Raw genomic sequence first — 20219 nt, 5'->3', positions numbered from 1 at the left:
TTGGCCTCTACAGGCATATGCACACACAGAGAATAAATAAAATAAAAATTTAAGGTGTGTGTGTGTGTGTGTGTACATTGTTTGGTTTTTTTTAAAGACCACGTTTCTCTGTGTAGCTCTAGCTGTCCTGGAACTTACTCTGTAGATCAGGCTGGTCTTGAACTCAGAGACCTGCCTAACTCTGCCTCCTGAATGCTAGAATTAAAAGTTTGTGCCACCACCTAGGAAGTTCTGTCTTCCTTTTCAATGGACAGAAAAACAGTGACATAGCCTAATGTTCCAGGTTTCATGTGTGGGTTAGTTGAATTTTGATATGTGAACACCAGCACTCACAGGTGCACATTTCTGAGTAAGTCACCCTTAGTTGGCTCAACTAGTCGCACTGTCCTTCTGGTTTCTCTCCTTCTTCTTCTTATATCTCTGTGAGAGATTTAGAAGCACTGGTGGAAGAGGAAAGGGGAGACTCTCACATTCACAGAGCCTTATAGCTATGGCTGTCCTCTCACTCTGTGCCTAGTATATTCTGGAAGCCCAAGTCCATGGTTCACCAACCTGTCAGGTATCTGATGACCTACTCACTAGTTCATCGCCCTACCAAGAACCTTTATGCCATTTGGTTAAGTTTCATTGTGGTCATGCTAGCCGATCCTCTGTATATCTTGGTCTCCTCTTCTGATGAGCAAGGAGAAATGTGATTTGACAAACTCTAATATTTCCTTCAGATCTAACATCCTGGACTTTCTTCAACCATCTCTCACAAATCAAAGTGGGTTTGAATAGTCCAGTTCTTGAGACCCTGCCTTTTCCCTCTGTGAGATGTACTTCCCACATCCTAAGCCACATGACAAATATTGTTCATTGCTCACAGCCGGGTTCATCCTTAGGTCTCTGCCTGTCCCTGTCTCCTCACACTCATATGATCATTGGCCATCTGCTTCTTCCTGTATAGAACCTGAATCTGGAATAAGAAGGAAGAAAGAGGGCTGGCAAGATGGCTCAGTGGGTAAGAGGCACTGACGGCTCTTCTGAAAGTCTTGAGTTCAAATCCCAGCAACCACATGGTAGCTCACGACCACCCGTAATGAGATCTGATGCCCTCTTCTGGCTCATCTGAAGGCAGCTACAGTGTACTTATGTATAATAATAAATAAATCTTTGGGCTGGAGCGAGCAGGGACTGAGCAAGCAGGGCCGACAGGAGCAAGCAGAGATCCTAAAATTCAATTCCAAACAACCACATGAAGGCTCACAACCATCTGTACAGCTGCAGTGTCATATACATAAAATAAAATAAATAAATTTTAAAAAATAAAAGAAGGAAAAAAAGAAGTACACGGGCAGTATGACTCATATCAGGGTAGAGAACCCACTCTGGTTGTGGACCCAGATGATTCCCTCCACCCCTTGGCCAAGGTGGTCGCTGCAACTGTGGGGATAACAGAGTTACGACTCTGACTTGTACACATCCAGATATGACCTGAGTCATGAATGGGATAGAGCCTCCAACAAAAGTGATGTAGGGGGAAGACAACAACATATCCTCAAAACATGGTCCACTACCTGCTGGAAGCCCTGTTCCCTTTCATGCCAGGGACTCACTTGCCACCAGCACCCACGAGGATTGACTAAGGTACCAGAGGGGCTGGCAGGCAGTTCACAATCAAAGGATTGTATCGTTCCCTGCTATTACCTATCAGGCAAGAAGATCTTGGCTTTTATTCTACCTAGACCGTGAGTGCTCAATTCATTTTAAAATCCACTTTTTTTTGTTTATGACTAAGCATCAGAGAGAAGACAAAGTTCTGCTAAGAACTTTTCTGTAACCATAGAATGCTATGTTTTTTTTAAGTTCCTTAAGATCAAAAAGTAGAGGTGCCTTTTCTCCTATTCAACCTCCAAACCGCCACGTGCAAGGACATTGTCCTAATGAGAAGCATATTGCTCACTGGGGTAAGACCTGGAGCCCTAAGTTTGGGTTTGCTCTTGAACTTTAACAAGTGCCATAGCTTATTTTCCTCTTCTGGGGGTGGGGGTGGGGGTGGGGTGGGGGTGGGGTGGGGGTGGAGGTCTTCCTGCTAGAGAAGTCACTGATTAAACCGGGTCTAATTCCCTAACTCCTCTAACAACCAAAGGAGACTGCTATACCTGAGGTCAACTCTAGTCACATTCTTAGAGACCCAAGGAATCAAAGCACAGTCATTAATGTGCCTGAGAAAGCAGCCCCAGGAGGGATGGAGAGCAAGACCAGAAAAATAAAAATCTTTTACTCTGAAGATACAAGATTACTATTTCTGGTCTCTTTTCATCCTTTTGGCTATTTATCAAACACTATATACTAGGCTAGGGGTAAAAAGTTGAGAGCATGAAGACAAATGAGCTGTGAAATGTGGCCTGGAGAGATGTGCTGAGTAGCTATGATGGTTAATATTGTCCGTTTGACAAAATCTAGAATTACCAAAGAAACAAGCTTCCAGCCGTGCATATGGGAGATAACTTTAATTAGATCAGGTCTGGCTGGGCATGCCCATGAGAGATTGTATTGACTAGGTTATCAAGGTAGGAAGAACCACCCTAAATGTGGGTAGTACCTTTCCCTGGGCTGATGTCTGAGAATGCAGAAAAAACGAGAAAGCTGGCTGAGCAGCAGCCGTGCTCCACTTCCTGACTAAGTGCAGTGGGATCCACTGACTCATTCATTCCGGCCCGGAAACTTCCGGCCTGGGCGGGACTTCCTGCCATGATGGATTGTAACATGGAACCGTGTGTGACTCAAAAGACTTCCTTTCTCTCTTAAATTGCTGTTGTTGGGAGAACTTTATCACAGCAACGGAAATGTGAGCAGCCGAGGCAGAAGCATGTTAAAAATAAACAAGAGCCATGTGCGGGCTAGAGAGATGGCTCAGTGGTTAAGAGCACTGACTGCTCTTCCAAAGGTCCTGAGTTCAAATCCCAGCAACCACATGGTAGCTCACAACCATTCATAATGAAATCTGATGCCCTCTTCTGGGGTATCTGAAGATAGCTACAGTGTACTTACATATAATAAGTAAATAAATCTTAAAAGAAGAAAAAAAAAAGAGCCATGTGCAAAAAGAAGTGAAACAGGACTGCTGTGACTTTAAGGCAAGCCATGGGTATGCATCAAATCCAAATCCTCCCACCCCCAAACACTGCCAACCAATAAGTTTGCATCCATTAGTGCGATGCAAACACTGCAGTCTGCGCTTACATCTCATGCCAGTCAGAATGGCAGTCATCAAGGATAAAGTGGCAAAAATGCTGAAGATGTGGGGAAAAAGAAACCCTTAGTCACTCATGCAACCACTGTAGAAAACCAGTGTGGTAGTCTCCCAAAAAATTGAAACTGGGGAGTGGGGGGTAGGGCTGGGAGTGAGAATAGAAATTAGTGGGGGCATCTCTGGGACTAGCTGGAGACCTAGATGGGGGCGGCTCCCAGGAGTCTATGGGAGTGACCCTAGCTGAGACTCCTAGTAGCTGGGGATGTGGAGACTCAAGTGGCCACCTCCTGTAGCAAGGGGAGACATCAACCCACCCACAAAACCTTCAACCCAAAATTTGCCCTGCCTACAAGATATGCATGGATAAAGATGAAGCTGAGATTGAGGGATGGCCAACCAATGACTGCCCCAATTTGAGACCCAGCCTATGGGAGAGAGTCAATCCCTGACACTACTATGCTTGCAGACAGGAGCCTAGCATAACTGTCACCTGAGAGGCTTCATCCAGTAGTGAATGGAAACAGATGCAGAAACCCACAGCCAAACATCAGGTAATGCTGGGGGGGGGGGGGATCTTGTGGAACAGTGTGAGGATATTGAATGAGCCAGAGGGGTCAAGAACACCACACAAAAGCCCTAAAGAGTCAACTAACCTGGGCCCATGGGGGCTCACAGAAACTGAACTACCATTGGCTAGCTATACCTAAGCACCCTACACATTTGTAGCAGAAGTGCAGCTTGGTCTTCTTGCGCACGCCCTAACAACTGGGGCTTAGCAGTGAGGCTGGATGCTGTCTCTACTCTGTTAGCTCCTCTTTCCCTAGCTGAACAGCCTGCTCAGGCCTCAGTGGGAGAGGATGAGCTTTAAGTCCCTGGGCAGGGTGGCACCCAAGGAGGATTTCCCCTTCTCTGAGAAGGGTGCATGGGGTAGGGGTAGGAGAAGGGTAATTGGGGGAGGGATTTGTACGAGTGGGACTGGGAGGAGATGAGGGAAGTGGGTATGTGATCTGGATGTAAAGTGAATAAATAAATTAACAAAGGAAAAAGAGAGAGAGAAATCTACCATGAGACCCAATTACAACCAATCTTCTAGCTTCTAATTGTAATATAAGTGTATTTATGTGTAATTAAGTGAAGGGGTCAGAATACTAGAAAGGAGTAGGTCCATGGGATGGGGGAGGCCTAAAGCAGGGCATACGGAGCAGGTAATAGAATCCTGCAATATAAAAATGAGAGGGGGGAAAACTAGGGGCAGAAGGGTACAGTGGGGATGGGGGTAACAGGGACAGAAGGTAGGCAACCAACCACAACTAAGTAGGCATGAGAGTGACACAGGAAACCTATAACTTTATATGCTAGTTAAAATATGAAGATTAGGGGGTTGAGAAAATGACTCAGTGTGTAACCTTGCAAGGATGAAGGCCTGAGTTCCCATATGAAAACCTCCTGTAAGAGGCAGGGCACAATGACACGCATCTATAACCTCAGTGTTCAGGAGGCAGAAAAACACAGAGATCCTGTGAGCTTGCTGGTTGGCAAGAAGTACTGTTTTTTTGTTTGTTTTTGTTTTTTGTTTTTGGGTTGGGGGGGTTGTTGGTTTTTTGGTTTTTTTTGTTTTTGGTTTTGGTTTGGTTTTTTTTTTTTTTTTTTTTTTTTTTTTTTTTTTTTTTTTTTGAGACAGGGTTTCTCTGTATATAGCCCTGGCTGTCCTGGAACTCACTCTGTAGACCAGGCTGGCCTCGAACTCAGAAATCCACCTGCCTCTCCCTCCCAAAGTACTGTTTTAATAAGCATGGCGGAGAGCCAGACGGTGGTGGCGCACGCCTTTAATCCCAGCACACTTGGGAGGCAGAGGCAGGCAGATTTCTGAGTTCGAGGTCAGCCTGGTCTACAGAGTGAGTTCCAGGACAGCCAGGGCTATACAGAGAAACCCTGTCTCAAAAAAAAAAAAAAAAAAAAACCTAAAACAAACAAAAAACAAAAACAAAAACAAAAACAAAAAAACCCAAAAAACAAACAAAGCATGGCGGAGGATCACAGTGATTAAGAGTACGCACTGCTCTCCAGAGGGCCCAAGTTCAGTTTCCAGCTCCCATGATGGTTGGGTTACACTTTTTTTTTTTTTTAATTTATTATATGTAAGTACACTGTAGCTGTCTTCAGACACTCCAGAAGAGGGCGCCAGATCTCATTACGGATGGTTGTGAGCCACCATGTGGTTGCTGGGATTTGAACTCTGGACCTTCGGAAGAGCAGTCGGGTGCTCTTACCCACTGAGCCATCTCACCAGCCCTGGGTTACACTTGTAACTGCAGTTACAATCCAAGCAGCTGAGGGTACTTACACCTACTAACACACACACACACAATTGTTACAAATAAATCTTTCTGGAACCTGGCACGGTGGCACACATCTTTAATCCCAGTACCTGGAAGGTAGAGACAGGAAGATCTCTGTGAGTTAAAGGCCATCCTGGTCTACCTAGTGAGTTCCAAAACATCCTGTGCTACATAAAGAAATCTGTCTCAAAAAAAAAAAAAAAAAAGGTAAATAACGTGGAGATCAACAGAGGATGATACTTAATATCTACCTATGGCCTCCAGATTCACACATGCACCTATGCACACATATGCACTACAGCACACACACACATTATTAAATCTCAAGAGTTTAAGGCCATGTAAGACTGCAGAATGAAACTCTGTAAAAACAAATAAATTCCAACAACTAAAAAATAGGCCTCACTGAAGCTGTGAGTAGGATTCCTATGGACTGAGAGATTTACAGGGGAAAATAGATGGAGGGGTTCGTGAGTACTCACAGAACTTGAGAGATTCTGGTGTGCCATTGCAAAGAGGGGTGGTTATAAGTAAGGTTCCGCATACTGCACATCTCAGAAGGCTAGGGTGCTGAATGTTTTCATCATAAAGAAAAGGACAAGTGTTTGAGAAGGTATGTGTAACCTGACTTAGTACACGATACAGGCTTAGAAACAGATCACAAGATACCTCATTAATATGCACACATTTTATGTTCAATAGAAATACAGATAGTAGACAGAAAGATCTGAGCATGATGGCACACAACTGTAACCCAGCTCTTGGGAAGTAGAGGCAGGGACATCAAGCATTAAAGGTTACCCTTGGTTACGCAGCAGGTTCAAGGCCAGCTACCCAAGACCCTTTCTCAGTAAGACAAACACAGGGCTGAAGAAATGATCATTCAAATGGCAGGTAACAAGCCTCTGAAACCCCAACTCAAGGGTTCCAATGTTCTCTTCTGGCCTCTATCGGAACGGCACATACATGGTGTGCAGAAACACAAGCACACAAAACACCTACATACATAAAAAATTTAATTTTTAGTTTTTATTTTTCAAGACAGGGTTTCTCTGTGTAGCTCTGAATGTCCTGGAACCACTAGGTAGGCAAGGCAAACTCAGAGATCGACCTGCCTCTGCTTCCCTAGTGCTGGGATTAAAGGCTAATATAATAGCCTGTGCCATAACACCCAGGTATAAAATCATTTTTTAAAGAACAAAAATAAAGGCCAGGCAGTGGTGGTGCACGCCTTTAATCCCAGCACTTGGGAGGCAGAGGCAGGCGGATTTCTACAAAGTGAGTTCCAGGACAGTCAGTGCTATACAGAGAAGCCTTGTCTCAAAAAACCAAAAAAAAAAAAGATAAATTTGGAGGACTATATTAATACTACTATACCACCAGTGGTGTGAGATAGATAGGTAGATAGATAGATAGATACATACATACATACATACATACATACAATATACATACATACATAGGTAGATAGATTAGATAGATAGATAGATGATACATAGATACATAGATAGATAGATAGATAGATAGATAGATAGATAGATAGATAGATAGATAGATACATACATACATACATAGATACATAGATACATAGATACATAGATAGATAGATAGATAGATAGATAGATAGATAGATAGATAGATAGATAATTGCTGGGCATGGTGGTACATGCCTATATTTAATTCCAGTAGTCCAGAGGCAAAATTAGGCAGATCTCTTAAGAGTGTGAAGATAGCCTGGTCTATATAATGAGTTTCAGGTCAATCAAGGCTACATAGTGAGATCCTGTCTCAAAAATAATTTAAATTTCTACCCTAAAACTGCCCCAATTGTTGTTTTCTTAAAAGTCAAACACAATGTAAAGATAAAAGAGAGAAAGATAGAAGTGGGCCGATGGGGGTGGGGAAGGCAGAACACATCAGGTCATGACAGCAGAAGGGAGGGGATGGGGGGCCGAAAGATCTAAGTAGTGAAGAACAGGAGGGATGGGAGGACAAGGTGTGGGTGGTGGGTAAACAAAAGTAAAGGGGAAACCAGATGAACACCTACAACTCTATTAAAGATGTACAATCTTGGCCCCGGCATCATGGTCGCACAGACCTTTAATGCTAGCACTTGAGAGGCGGAGGCAGGAGGAACTCTGTGAGTTTGAAGCCAGCCTGGTCTACACAGTGAGTTCTAGGAAAGTCAGGACTACAGAGAGAGCTGGTCTCTAAATAATGTATAATATTAATCTTTTTAAAAGTTTTAAATGGATGTGTCCTCCATGGATGAATAATTAATTCTTCTTCTAGAAGCCATGGATTATTAAATAAAAATCCCAGTCCCTGGTGTAGAACGTCTCCCTACAAGTTATTAGCTAGGAAGTCCCCAAAGGCTCCCCCAAAACAATACAGGCTATTGGCATTTCTCTTGGTTTTCCACCCAAGCTTGATGGTAAGACTTGGTTGCTGAAGACATTGTGTAATTTAGTCTCACAACATAAAGAAATGAAGCTGGAAATGGGCTGCAGGCATCCTTCCTACTAGCTAACCTTCACTGTGTCAGAAGGTGCTCTGCAGGCCATTGGGGTGGGGGCTGGGGGCAAGCTATCAACATTCTTACTTGTACATCAGCCTCCTATGAGCTACAATAATGACCTGCCAGGGAAGGTGTGGTCTCCAGTGTAATGGTGACATGCTTGTTATGGGGATTACCAACCTCCTTAGGGTTGAAGTTGAGGCCCATGTCCCAGAACACTAGGTTCTGGAAACCTGATCAAGGGAGAGCCTGTGGTCGCAGGTCCCAGGGAGAAACCTACTAGTGTCGTTTAGCTGGATGACCTTGTCCAACTGCCTTCTAAATATTCATGCCTTATCCTGAGATCAATGCTGAGCCCAGCCACCACCGGGGAAACTTCCTGTTGCAGCAGGTCGTGATTACTGCAGAAACTTCTAAGTGGTCGAAATACTTGAGCAAGAGACTCTAAGGGGCTGGAGAGATGGTTCAGTGGTTAAAGGCAATTACTGCTCTTCTAGAGAGTTTCCAGGTTCAATTCCTACCATCTACCTGGGAACTTGCTATTGTCTGTAACTCCAGTTCCGGGGGATGTGCCAACCTCCCTGACTCCTCGGGGTACAAGGTATGCATGTGAAACATTGTCAAACATGCAGGCAAAACACTCATACACATAAAAACAAAAGTTAAAAGTTGGGGTTTTTAAATTTAAAAAAGGAGAGAGAGAATATTTAAGCTCAGCAAACACTAGCCCTGGAAAAGCAACTGTGCCTGTGGTTGTTTCTGTCCTTCCTAGAGCCACCTAGAAATACCAGCAACCCCCGGATATCTTCTCAGAGGGAGCAAGACAAAGACATGAAGGAAGTCTATTATTAGCTTATTAGCTTGATGTCCTGAGATAACTTTCCAGGGTACCATGAATCCCGATTGTAGTGAAAAAGAAGCACTCATAACAGATTGCTTCTAGGTATGAATAGTAATTATGGAAGCATCAAGCCTACTCACTAAACCCTTTAGAAAGCTTTTCCATCATAGCTGTGCACACACGCTCTCACACACACAATTCCAACCTAAGAAATTTCTTATCTGTCAGGCAGTTAAAGCCCTGAGGTATCCCTCCCTGGAGTGAAGCTCATGGATTTACATAATGGAATATGGATTTGAGCTCAGAGATCAATATAAGGAACTATTTATCTAGCCTTTTCATTCACCATTTATTTTCACACTCTACTTGTGTCCAGATGTATAGACACCACCATTAAGGAAACACAGCTCAAGTCACTCGGGTTTAATGACCGTTGTTATTACTACAAAGACATCACTTCTGTTCCATTGAAGTCTGCTCCCGCAGATAATCAGGTCACCTCCTCCCATCGAAAACATCGTTAATCAAAGTCTTCTGCACCCCAAACCCTCACAAAACAGATCTCGATAATAAAAATAGCAAAAAGATATATATTAATGGCCAAACATTGATCTTTCAGGTCCAAAGGTCTTTATAACCAGGAAGAGCAGACTGATCAAAGAAAAGAATTGGCAACTCATAGTGCTTTGACCCAAATTTTCTGAGAGCTTCTTTCCTTAAAGAACAGAATTAACCAAAAGAAAATAAAGAATAGAATTAACCTCTGCCAGGATCATAGGGCAGAAAGTATTTCAGCTGAACTCTGCTTTTCCTGGGAGGGTCCTAACAGTGTTCTGGAATCTGCAGCAAATTACCTCCTTTTTCCTGTCCTGCAAAAGCAAACACAGCTGGGAATACATCTTGGCAGAAATTCCTCGTATCCCTGCAGGCCCCGGCTTACTGTCCAAATGCTCTGAAAGAAGCTAAGATGTCATTTCTTATCCAAGCTCCATGTTGAAGGAAAGACCATGAAGTCATCACTCCCCCTCTCTGCCAGCCTTAAGCAGGAGAGGTTTGTTTTTAACTCCGTCCTGGACCAAACAGGAGATCGCTAAGCTCACACTGCTGCTCGGGACCCTCTCTGGGATGGGCACAAAGGGCTCAGCTGCTTCCTGGAAGCAAGGTTCCAAGTTCTGGGAGGAACTCACCAGACCTCAGCCCTTTGGACAAACCGTCACTGTTTCTAACTTCCTGGTCTCTTCCTAGCTTGATGTTAATGTCCCCAGAGAATTAAGATAAAAGTGAACCAGATGCTGAATGAGAAGTAATACATACATAGTTACTGTATACGTTCCAAAGTCAGATGACCTCCCCTGGGAGTCACGTTTATTCCTAGCTCTGACCGGAAGCATTATACAATATCTTATTTATTAAAACCCTCACCACTTCCCTAACTCGCACCTCCTACCCCCAGCCTTTCTCCCTAACATGTTCCACATACAGATCACTACGAGATGCTGTCTCAATACTGGCAGTACCCTGAGAGCCCAAGGATAAAACTGCATTAATGGCACTTGGCAGATAATCCCATTCTACTTTGAACTGCTCTGAGTTCAACACAGTGAAGAAATAAATAAGAATGCAAGAGAAGAGGCCGTAGAAATCCGAGCCTGCCCTTCCCACAATAAAAGAGGCACGGAGATTTCAGGAGTTGGTAAGAAAACAAAAAGTATCTATCATCTCTTGCCGGAAGGCCACCAGCTCCCACCGCTTGGGAGCCGCATTAGCACTTGTTTCTCTTCGGGACTGAAGTGCAAGATCGTGAGGATGGCGGTGAGCGTCTGCTGGCGGCCTAGGCTGTCAGGCAGGGTCAGGAAGCGGTAGATGATGTTTTTGAGATATTCCAGGTTGGCTCCCTCCCTGCTCTGGTCCCTCATGTTCTTTTCAATGTGGCTCTGAAGGGCTCCAACCTCCTCTCGATGCCGCTCGCCCTCCTCCAGCAGCCTTTCCTGCAGCTGATGGGCCTCTACCTCTAGCCTGTGTTTCTGCTTCCTCAGAGATGTGATCTCCACCTCCTTGCGGGCCAACTGCTCAGCATAAAGAAAGAAGGTGGGCTCGTTGGCTGCAGCAAGCTGCAGGGCCTGGGTCAAGCTATCTGAGGAAGCTGTGTCAGCTGGGTCCCCAAGACCTCCACCGCCCACTCCTCCCACGGGGCTTCGGCGTCCTGGCAAACCAGAGGACAAGGCCACAGAACGTAGTTGCTCCAGCTCCAAGTCCTTCTCCGCGAGCACAGCCAGGGCCCGGTCCCGCTGCTTGTGTAGCTCCTCCTCCAGTTTCAGTGTGCGGTCCCTGAAGTCCAGCTGGCTGCGCTCCAGTTCCTGCCGATGGAGCTGCTGCAGCCGGGCCAGTTCCTGCTTCCAGTCCTCAGCCTCCTGCTGGTGCTGGCGTTCCAGCTCCTCACAGGACAGCCGCAGGGAGATATACTTGTCCTTCAACTCAGCGAGCTGCTCCTGTGCTGCCTCCAGCTCCTTCCCCAGGTTCCCATCTTTGGTGTTCTTGCTTTTGAGCACAACTTGGGCTCGCATCTTATACCGCTCAAACTCTTCCTTCAGCTGCTTCAGCTCCTGTTGGTAGTAGAGCGCGGTAGCCTTTTCCCCGTCAGCAGCCTCGGAGTTGGCCATTATCTCAGGGTCGCAGAGCTTCTCCACATCCAGGGTCACCTGGCTTTTCCTAGCTGCAACCTGTAGTAGCTTCTTGAGCTTCTCCATCTTGTCCTTCAAGACATTGATATCTAGACTGGATTCATCGCCATGGATGTCAAGAGAGGACCGGCTAGAGGCTGCGAGGGCCAGTGTCTTGTTCTCCAGGTCCAGCTGCAAAAGTCGCTCCTTCAGCTTCTGGATGGCCAGCTGGTCTTTCTGCTTGGCTTTCTCGTAGGTGCCCAGCAGTTCAGACACCTCAGAGATCTGGTTCTCCAGGGCTGCTACCCTTTGCTCTTCTACCTGAGACTGATGGCGGAGCTGGTCCTCTGCAAGGGCTGTCTGCAAAGCAAAGAACAGGTGACAAGGCATCCAGGAAAGTCACAAAACCCTACAGTCAACTGGGTGTGGGGGAGGAGACAGAGAAGTGAACAGGGCTCGGGATGACCCAGAACAAGTGGGAACTGGGGATTTTTAACTGAAGTTCCTTTGTATATGTGCCCTTTCTGCCATAGTTTTCCATTTTTCATTAAGCTTGAATACAAAGTACGTTCCTGTTAGCCACGACTTTCCAAATCATTTAAAGAAACCGTGTAACAGTCGGGCGTGGTGGCGCACGCCTTTAATCCCAGCACTCGGGAGGCAGAGGCAGGCGGATTTCTGAGTTCGAGGCCAGCCTGGTCTACAAAGTGAGTTCCAGGACAGCCAGAGCTATACAGAGAAACCCTGTCTCAAAAAACCAAAAAAAAAAAAAAAAAAAGAAACCGTGTAACATTCTTTCCCTTTCCCAACATGCCTGGAAATCCAAAACCAACCTAGATCCCTCTCTCTCCTGAAAGGGAACACTATAAAACAGTTGAGGCAACCCTCAAATGAGCGTATGCACAAGGCATTTCTTCTGGGGAAATCCCCTTTGCTTCCTCCAGTCACCTTACCTAGAAGCACACACTTCTCAGGACACACACAAGCTTTCCCTACACAGCTGTCACTGTATCACCTCAAGCAGCACGGCTGGTGAGATGCCAACACCCAAGGCCTAGATAGAGCTATCTGGCTTGAACCCAGAAATACTCAGAAACTCCTCATCTTGTTAGAAGGACACCACACAAAGCCACACTTCACAGGACTCACTGATGCAATTTTTCACTTGGCATCAAATATCACTATGCATGTTGGGAATGTGGAACCAGACCAAAGCCCCAGTACTCACGCTAACAACTCACGCTATCTCACCAGGCATCCCTTGACTAGAACAAGACCCTGCCTTTAGTGGGGAGAGGGGTGCCTTTAATCCTAGCACTTGGTATGGAAAAGCAGGCAAATCTCTGTGAGTTCAAGGGCAGACTGGGTTACATGGTAGGACCCTGCCTCATGAAACACACACACACACACACACATACACACACATGCACGCACACGTGCGACGGGAATGCATTACAGTTATAGCTAATGACCAGAAGAGAAAAATAATAATTTCCTATGTAAGTTAAAATGACTATTTGAAGGATATGAGAATAATTACCTTCCTCATTTCTTGCTGCAATTGGGCCTGGAAATGGCTTTTAAGACGGGCAGCCTCTTGCTGAAGCTCCTGCAGCCGGGGGTCTGGTCGGTTCTTCTCATCTCGAATGGTTTGCAGCTCACCTTTCAGCTCCTCTACCTCTCGGGTCAGCTGCTTGGTCTGCAGTTCAAACCCTTCGACCTGATCAGCGGCATATGCCCGCCCTGCCAAGGCTTCTCTGGTCTCTTCTAAGCGAAGTTCCAGGTCCTGGCGCTGGGTCCTCTCCTCCTGCAAGAGCTTCTGGAGCTCGCGCAGCATCAAGGCATGGTCACTCTGCTCCTGGGCACGATCATGCTGCTGTGTAATGAGGCGGGCTTTGGTTTCTGCTATCTGCTCTTGCAGAACCTTCAAGTCTCCCTCCAGACGACCCCGCTCTTCCTCTGCCTTTTTATTGGCATCCTCTAAGTCCTGCTTCATCTTCTTCTTATCCGCCAGGTAAGACGCCTCCATACGGGACTTTTCCTGAGTGACTGTCGCCAAGGAGCTAGTCAAAGTGGCCAACTGAGTCTTCAGCTGATGCACTCTTTTGTCCATCTCACTACCGGCAGATGGCCCATCCCCACTGCTACTACTAACGCCACTCTCTGACCCACTGGCCTCTTCAGACTTTGGGGGAAGTGGTCCACGGGCCGCTCTGTCATCTTCAACCCCAAATTCACCCTTGACACTTGTAAGACTGGCTGCGGTATCCAAGCTAGTGGCAGTTCCGGTGCTGTCCTCACTGTGAGTGGAGCACCGGTCATCCACAGAATCAGGAAACGTGAGACCTGGAGGCTGCACACCTGAGAGGCCTACATCTGCCTCGTGGGATACCGACAGTACCTTGATGCTGGCCTCCAGGGCTTCTTTCTCCTTCAGCAGGCTTTTATAGGCACGCACCACATCCTTGAGTCTTGCCTGGTACTGGAGAAGCTGCTTTTTCTGTGTCTCAATGGTCTCCAAGAGATCCTTCTTACTTGGGCCGCCCCCGAAATTCATCCCAAACTTCTCCATGGGGGTTCTGGAGTGGACTGCTCCACGTCAACGTTCTTGCAGCCCTGGGCAGAGCCACAGGGACAGCTAAAAGTGAAGCAGAGAGAACCGTCTGGCTGCAGGCAATACACCCGGTCCGTCCAGCGGTCCGGGCGGCCGCGGTGGCCAGGCAAAAGCACTGCGGGAGCCAGGCCGAAGGTGGGAGCCAGTTCCAACCTGGAGGCGGAGTGACGCTGGCCTAGCAGGAGCACTCAGCCTAGGCTCTCCAGTACAGGCCCTGAGCCTGTCCCGCCCTAGCCGCTCCTCTGGCCACCGCAACCTAGACCCGCCTCCCTCCGCCCACGATCAGTCCAGGGTTTACACTAAGACCGGTTCCATCACGATTTCCCAACAACTGGAACAGCACCGCTTCCGGGTCCCCTGGAAGTGACGGCAGCAAAACGCCACAGACCCCGCCCCGCCGTGGGCGTGAGATGGGTGTGGCTTCCGCACCCAGTGTCTGCCGTTGGCCTGGAGAGGGAGTAACCCGTAGGTAAGGCTAGGGCAAGCACCTGAGCAGTGGTTTGGAGATGCCTAACTTTGCCCTCAAGCTACCACCAGTGAGCAACAGGGGGCGACGTCGCACTGCATTTGCCCCAAAAACATAGATGAAAGACGCATCAAACTATTTGGGGCAATGTCCGTCCAACATTTGGGGCAACAGTTAGGACTCATACTAGGAAAACAAGGCCGGTACCTGGTTAACGTAAAGCATAATAGCTCCCTCCCTTAGTTCTGCTTAGTCAGAGGGGCATTATATAGCCATGAGGTCCATCTTGCATACCAGCATATGCTGGAGTCGGGGCTGTGTCACAAGAGTTAACACTTACGGGAACATAGAGTAAAATCTACAGAGGGGTAACATGTCCAATGTCACTCAGCTAGGAAGTTTAGGAGTCCTATCTCAGTCTGCCTCTCAACATACTACATGCTATGCCAGATAGCACCACTGAAGAAGCATGGCCTTGTCCCAAGAAACTCCTAACAGCAAGGACACAGAGATGCAAACAAGTAGCTCACCTTCACACTAGTGTGTCCGGGCATCGTGGAAGTGGTATAAAGGAGATGAGGCACCTGTCGGGACAGAGACTCTTAGGGGAAATGATTTGAAGTTTGAGAGATGAGTAGACTGCCAAGCTCAATGCAGATGTGGGAAACCAGCATGGAGGAAAGTGGAAAGGTGTATAGGGACGTCAGGCATCCGTGAGCCTAACTTGCCTAGGAAGCTTATGGTGTGGGAGAAGGGTGGCTACTGATGAGGCTGGATGGAACAAAGGACCCAACTTAAAGGCATTTCACCTTAGGTGACAAGACATGAAAAGATTTTCACCTCAAGAGCACAGCATCAAGACTCTTGTGGGGTCTGTAAGACGACTCCGCAGTAAAGGCACTTTCCACCCAGGCCCAGTGATCTGACCTGAGTTCTACCACCAGGGCCCACACGGTGGAGAGAGAGAACAGATTCCCACAGGTTGCCCTCTGAGCACTGCACCTCCACACACGAACACGAAATAAAAGTGGGGAGGGAGCCAGGCGTGGTGGCGCACGCCTTTAGTCCCAGCACAGGAGGCAGAGGCAGGTGGATTTCTGAGTTTGAGGCCAGCCTGGTCTACAGAGTAAGTTCCAGGACAACCAGAGCTATACAGAGAAACCCTGTCTGGAAAAAAAAAAAAAAAAAGTGGGGAGGGGCTAGAAACAAAAGAAGATTCCTGTGACATTATGAAGATACCAAGCCTGTGAGGGGGCTCAGAAAGGAGGGGGGGGGGAAGAGATGAAATAAGAGTGACAACGGGTTTGAAGAAAATATTTTTGTAATAAAAATCTACTCAAGAGGCTAAGGCAAAAAGAAAAAAAAAAAAAAAGCCAAGGCAGCCGTCGCATCTCCGTGAGTTCGAGACTAGGCTGGTCTACATAGCAAGTTCCAAACCACCCAAGGCCACATAGTGGACATAGTGTTTCAAAACAAAAGACAATGAGCTACTTTGAGAATCTTTTAAATGTACTTTTCGACTCTATCAAAGCCTTCTCAGGAATGCAAGTTTACCACTTAAGAGTAAAGCAAAGTCCTGCGGTCACTGGAGACCCAGAACAAGTCCCCTTCCAAGCCCTGGTCCCCAGGCGGGCTGCCAGGCCTCGCTAGACTTCAGTTCTTCCGCAAACGCGCCTGGGGGCGGGGCCGGGGCGGACCCGGAGGGGCGGGGCCACGTGACGTCGGGCGGACCCGGACGCGCGGAGGTGGCGGCGGCGGCGGCGCCTCCTCCTTCTGCTGTTGCGCCCCATCCCCCCGCGGCCGGCCGGTTCCAGCCCTCGCCCCGCGTCCCCTGCCCGCGCCCCCGCCCCGGGCCCCGCCATGGGCCTCACGGTGTCCGCGCTCTTTTCGCGGATCTTCGGGAAGAAGCAGATGCGGATCCTTATGGGTGAGGCAGATCGAGCGCGCGGCCCGCTTGGGGCGCCGGCCCCGCCGCAGCCCTCCCGCCCCCGCGTCCCTCCAGTCCCGCTCACCTGGTACCCTGACCCCGAGACACCCCACCGCCAAAGCCTCTGGGGGCCGCGCTCCCGTGCAAGCCAGGATCTGCAGTGTCGGCCCTGGGCCTGAAACCGGGAGCTGGGGCCTGGGTGGGGTGACGCTTCCTCCGCCCCAGCCCGGCTGCTAAGAAGGGAGGATTCCGCCCTTGGAAACGACTTTTCAAAGGAACGCGGCCTTCTTCCCAGGCCCCCTACCTCCCTAGCCCCTCTCGCCCCTCGGGCACTTGAGGGGCAGGAGTTGGCACTCGCCACCCAGACTGCCCTCAAGGCCCGGAAGGTGGAGAAGAGCGCGCACCTGGAGGCCCTCCTGCTCTCCGCCCCCATCACCATCAGCTGGCCAGGCCTCTCCCTGTCCCTGGGCTCTAGGGGGCTCCCTCGCTCCCGTCTCCATTCTTTGCCCCCCCCCCCCCCTTTTCTCCGTTGCAGTTGGCTTGGATGCGGCTGGCAAGACTACCATCCTGTACAAACTGAAGTTGGGGGAGATTGTCACCACCATCCCCACTATAGGTGAGTCCAGGACAAGGAGCTGGAAGCAGGAATGTCACTTTGGGCCTTGTCGGGGTCTGCTCCCACTTCTGCCTAGGCCCTTATCTGTCCCTGACCCTGACACCAGATACGGCTACTTGAGAAATGGGTCACCGTATCTCTAAGCGCCTGATGGTGCCTGAGGCGTGGACCATGAGCCTAGCATATCTGTTGACCTCCGGTCCTCTGGATTCTATTCCACTTGGCCTTGGTGGTCAGTGCCTTCTGGATTTGTGTCCTTTGCAGAGATCGGAGTGGTTTTAGTGAGTTCCTTTAAGGACCTGTTTTTTTCCCCTTTTCACTCAAAAAAAAAAAAAATTTTTTTTTTTCCTGCAGGTTTCAATGTGGAAACAGTGGAATATAAGAACATCTGTTTCACAGTGTGGGATGTGGGAGGCCAGGATAAGATTCGGCCTCTGTGGCGGCATTACTTCCAGAACACTCAGGTGCAGTTGGGTTGGGAGGTGGGGGGACAACCCCTGGGAGAGGGCTTGAGTTAGACCAGGACTGGGCTGTTGGCCGAGGCCTTGGCTGTCACTGCTCTCATCTTTGCTAAGCTTAAGAATTCACCCTCACCTTATTCTGAGAAGCAGAGTTCTAGGGCCATGCCATCTCCTGTAGTTCTCAACAACACAGCTTTTCCCTCCCTCCCTCCCTCCCTCCCTCCCTCCCTCCCTCCCTCCCTCAGTGGTCTCTGCAGACTAGAAGTTTACCAGATGAGAAAGGCTGATACAACTCAAGATGGGAGAAGTGAGACCAGGCCAGGTGAGGGTGGGACCTAGGTAAGAGTGACCCCTTCTGCTTCCTTTCTTCCTTCCCACCCAGGGCCTCATCTTCGTGGTAGACAGCAACGACCGGGAGCGGGTCCAGGAGTCTGCTGATGAACTCCAGAAGATGGTAAATATCCAGCTCCGGGAACCGAGCCCTGGGCTTTTGGACAGAGAGTCCTCTGGGGGGTGGTAGGAAGTCCAGAACACTAAGGGCAGGAGGTTTTCCTTCATGGCACTGGATAAGTCCTATCTTATCCACTTTAGACAGGACTTTTTAATTTCAATCCTTTCCATCCAAGTCTACGGAGTTGAGAGAAAGAGAGAGGGGTTGTCTATGCTAAAGAGAAATAGCATCTCAGGTTACTTGTTCTTTTGTTTTCTGTTGGGATTTTTGTCATCTTTGCTTAGAACAAGTTCTTAAATTAGGATAGTTTGGGTTTTTTTCCTAGAGTTTAGGGGGCTTGAGCTCATTTAGACCTGTGTTGATGTTCAGCACTGTCTTTTTCCTACAAAGAATCTGGGAAATGAGAACTCCCCAACAGTGCAGTCAGCCGGGGGGGCCTTGAAACCACAGGTCCCACCCTCTCTTCTCCCCTCAGCTGCAAGAGGATGAGCTTCGGGATGCGGTGCTGCTGGTGTTTGCCAACAAGCAGGACATGCCCAATGCCATGCCCGTGAGCGAGCTGACTGACAAGCTGGGCCTTCAGCACCTGCGTAGCCGCACGGTAAGGCTCACATCCCCTCGGCACTGGGCCCCGCCCGGGCTCTCCTCGGGAGCCTGGGCGGACAGAGGTGTCCCTTCTCTTCCCTGAGACTGATCTCCTTCTCTCTGTTCCTACAGTGGTACGTCCAGGCCACCTGTGCCACCCAAGGCACAGGCCTGTATGATGGGCTGGACTGGCTGTCCCACGAGCTGTCAAAGCGCTAGCCAGCCAGGGGCAGGCCCCTGCTGCCCGGAAGCTCCCGCGTGCATCCCGGGATGACCAGACTCCCGGACTCCTCAGGCAGTGCCCTTCCTCCCCACTCTTCCTCCCCACAGACAGGCCTCTGCTCCTGCGCCTGCCTGCATGCTCTCTCTTGTCGTTGGAGCCTGGAGCCTTGCTCTCTGGGCACAGAGGGCTCTGCTCTCCTGCCTGCTGGGACCTGTGGAAGGGCTTCCTGGCCAAGGCCCCCTCTTCCAGGGGAGGAGCAGGGATCTGGATTTAATTTGGTTTTGGTTTTGGTTTTGGTTTTTGATTTTTTTTTTTTTTCAGTTTTGGGTGTACCCTTGGGGCCAGGTTTTGGGGGGAGGAACGTGAGGGCTCCGGGTGGTGCTATGATGTGGAACTGGATATTGAGTAATAAATTTGCTGTGGTTTGTACCCGGTGTTGTCTGTTGCCTGGAAGTTGGGAAGCTGAGTTACTGTGGGCGAGGCTGAAAGCCGCTGAATCCAGGAGGGCAGTGCACACGAACCCTTTTCTTCCTCAGCTTCCCCTGGAGGGTTTCTAGGGGGAGGAAATGCCGTGTCTCCCTCAGCTCCGAGGATGGTTAAGTCTATTAGTCCCTTTCTCAGTCCACAGACGAGAGTCTGTTTCCTATCTCTTACCCTAGCTGCTTAGCAGTTAGTTCATCATAGCTTTGTGCACGTGGACATTCAAAAGATAGGCTCCCCAAGACACACGAGCCTCCTGGCAGCCCAACAACATGCATGTTTACAATTACCCTGATGATTCCGTCTATGCCAGGGAGCAACTGTGAGCCGTATTTACTGAGCACTGGTGGAACCTTTGCTGGGAACCACTGGGACTCTGTCTACATGGGAAGATTCCATCACTGCTGAAGCAGGAAGGGCACCTAAAGGACCAGGGCTCTGGGCCATTCTCCAGGCAAGGTTGATTACATGTCTCCCTGTAGATCCCAGCAAAACTTAAACCAGGCCTGTTGTCCCCATTTCAAGTACCTCTTTTTGTCTTTTCAGGATGGTCTAGGTTCTAGGCTGAGGTTTTTCTCCTTGAGCTTTGCAGGAAGTGATCTGGCAGAGCCTGGGGGGAAGGGGAAGGCTGGCATCCTTTCTGGCAGATCTGGCTTTCTGCCCAGCCAGTTCACCTGTAACATGGCTGGGCTTGGTAAAGCCCAGTTCTGGGGTTTCCTCCACCTAAACTATTCTTTCTGAGCCTTTATGGTTTTAAAAGGAACTTCATCCTTAATGGTTATGTATCCAGTTTCCTTGCC

General features: G+C 48.7%; 2 protein-coding genes across 5 annotated transcripts; one reads left to right on the top strand and one right to left on the bottom strand.

Moving 5' to 3' along the window:
* Window positions 1-7456: 7456 nt before the first annotated feature.
* On the bottom strand, window positions 7457-17074 carry Gcc1 (GRIP and coiled-coil domain containing 1). Of its 4 annotated transcripts, XM_085840781.1 has the most exons (4): window positions 16689-17074; window positions 15207-15260; window positions 13137-14234; window positions 7457-11956 (listed from the first exon to the last, which is right to left on the bottom strand). In XM_085840781.1, exons 3-4 carry the CDS (start codon window positions 14166-14168, stop codon window positions 10652-10654), a joined length of 2337 nt encoding a protein of 778 aa, XP_085696907.1. In that variant the 5' UTR covers window positions 14169-14234; window positions 15207-15260; window positions 16689-17074; the 3' UTR covers window positions 7457-10651. The 4 variants fall into 4 exon arrangements, with proteins under 4 accessions (XP_085696907.1, XP_029334484.1, XP_021020045.1 ...); XM_029478624.2 differs by lacking the exon at window positions 15207-15260; XM_021164386.3 differs by lacking the exon at window positions 16689-17074 and having other exon boundaries at window positions 15207-15715.
* Window positions 16400-19368, top strand: Arf5 (ARF GTPase 5). The gene is made up of 6 exons (XM_021164387.2): window positions 16400-16603; window positions 17139-17219; window positions 17574-17683; window positions 18063-18134; window positions 18607-18732; window positions 18849-19368. The coding sequence occupies exons 1-6, from the start codon at window positions 16537-16539 to the stop codon at window positions 18933-18935; spliced, it is 543 nt and encodes a 180-aa protein (XP_021020046.1). The 5' UTR covers window positions 16400-16536; the 3' UTR covers window positions 18936-19368.
* Window positions 19369-20219: the final 851 nt, after the last annotated feature.

The sequence above is a fragment of the Mus caroli genome, unplaced genomic scaffold (assembly GCF_978045245.1).
Source record: "Mus caroli unplaced genomic scaffold, Mus_caroli_1 scaffold_7, whole genome shotgun sequence".
Lineage (NCBI taxonomy): Eukaryota > Metazoa > Chordata > Mammalia > Rodentia > Muridae > Mus > Mus caroli.
Note: the sequence above shows the minus strand (reverse complement) of the source record. Positions and strands in the feature narration are given on the sequence as shown.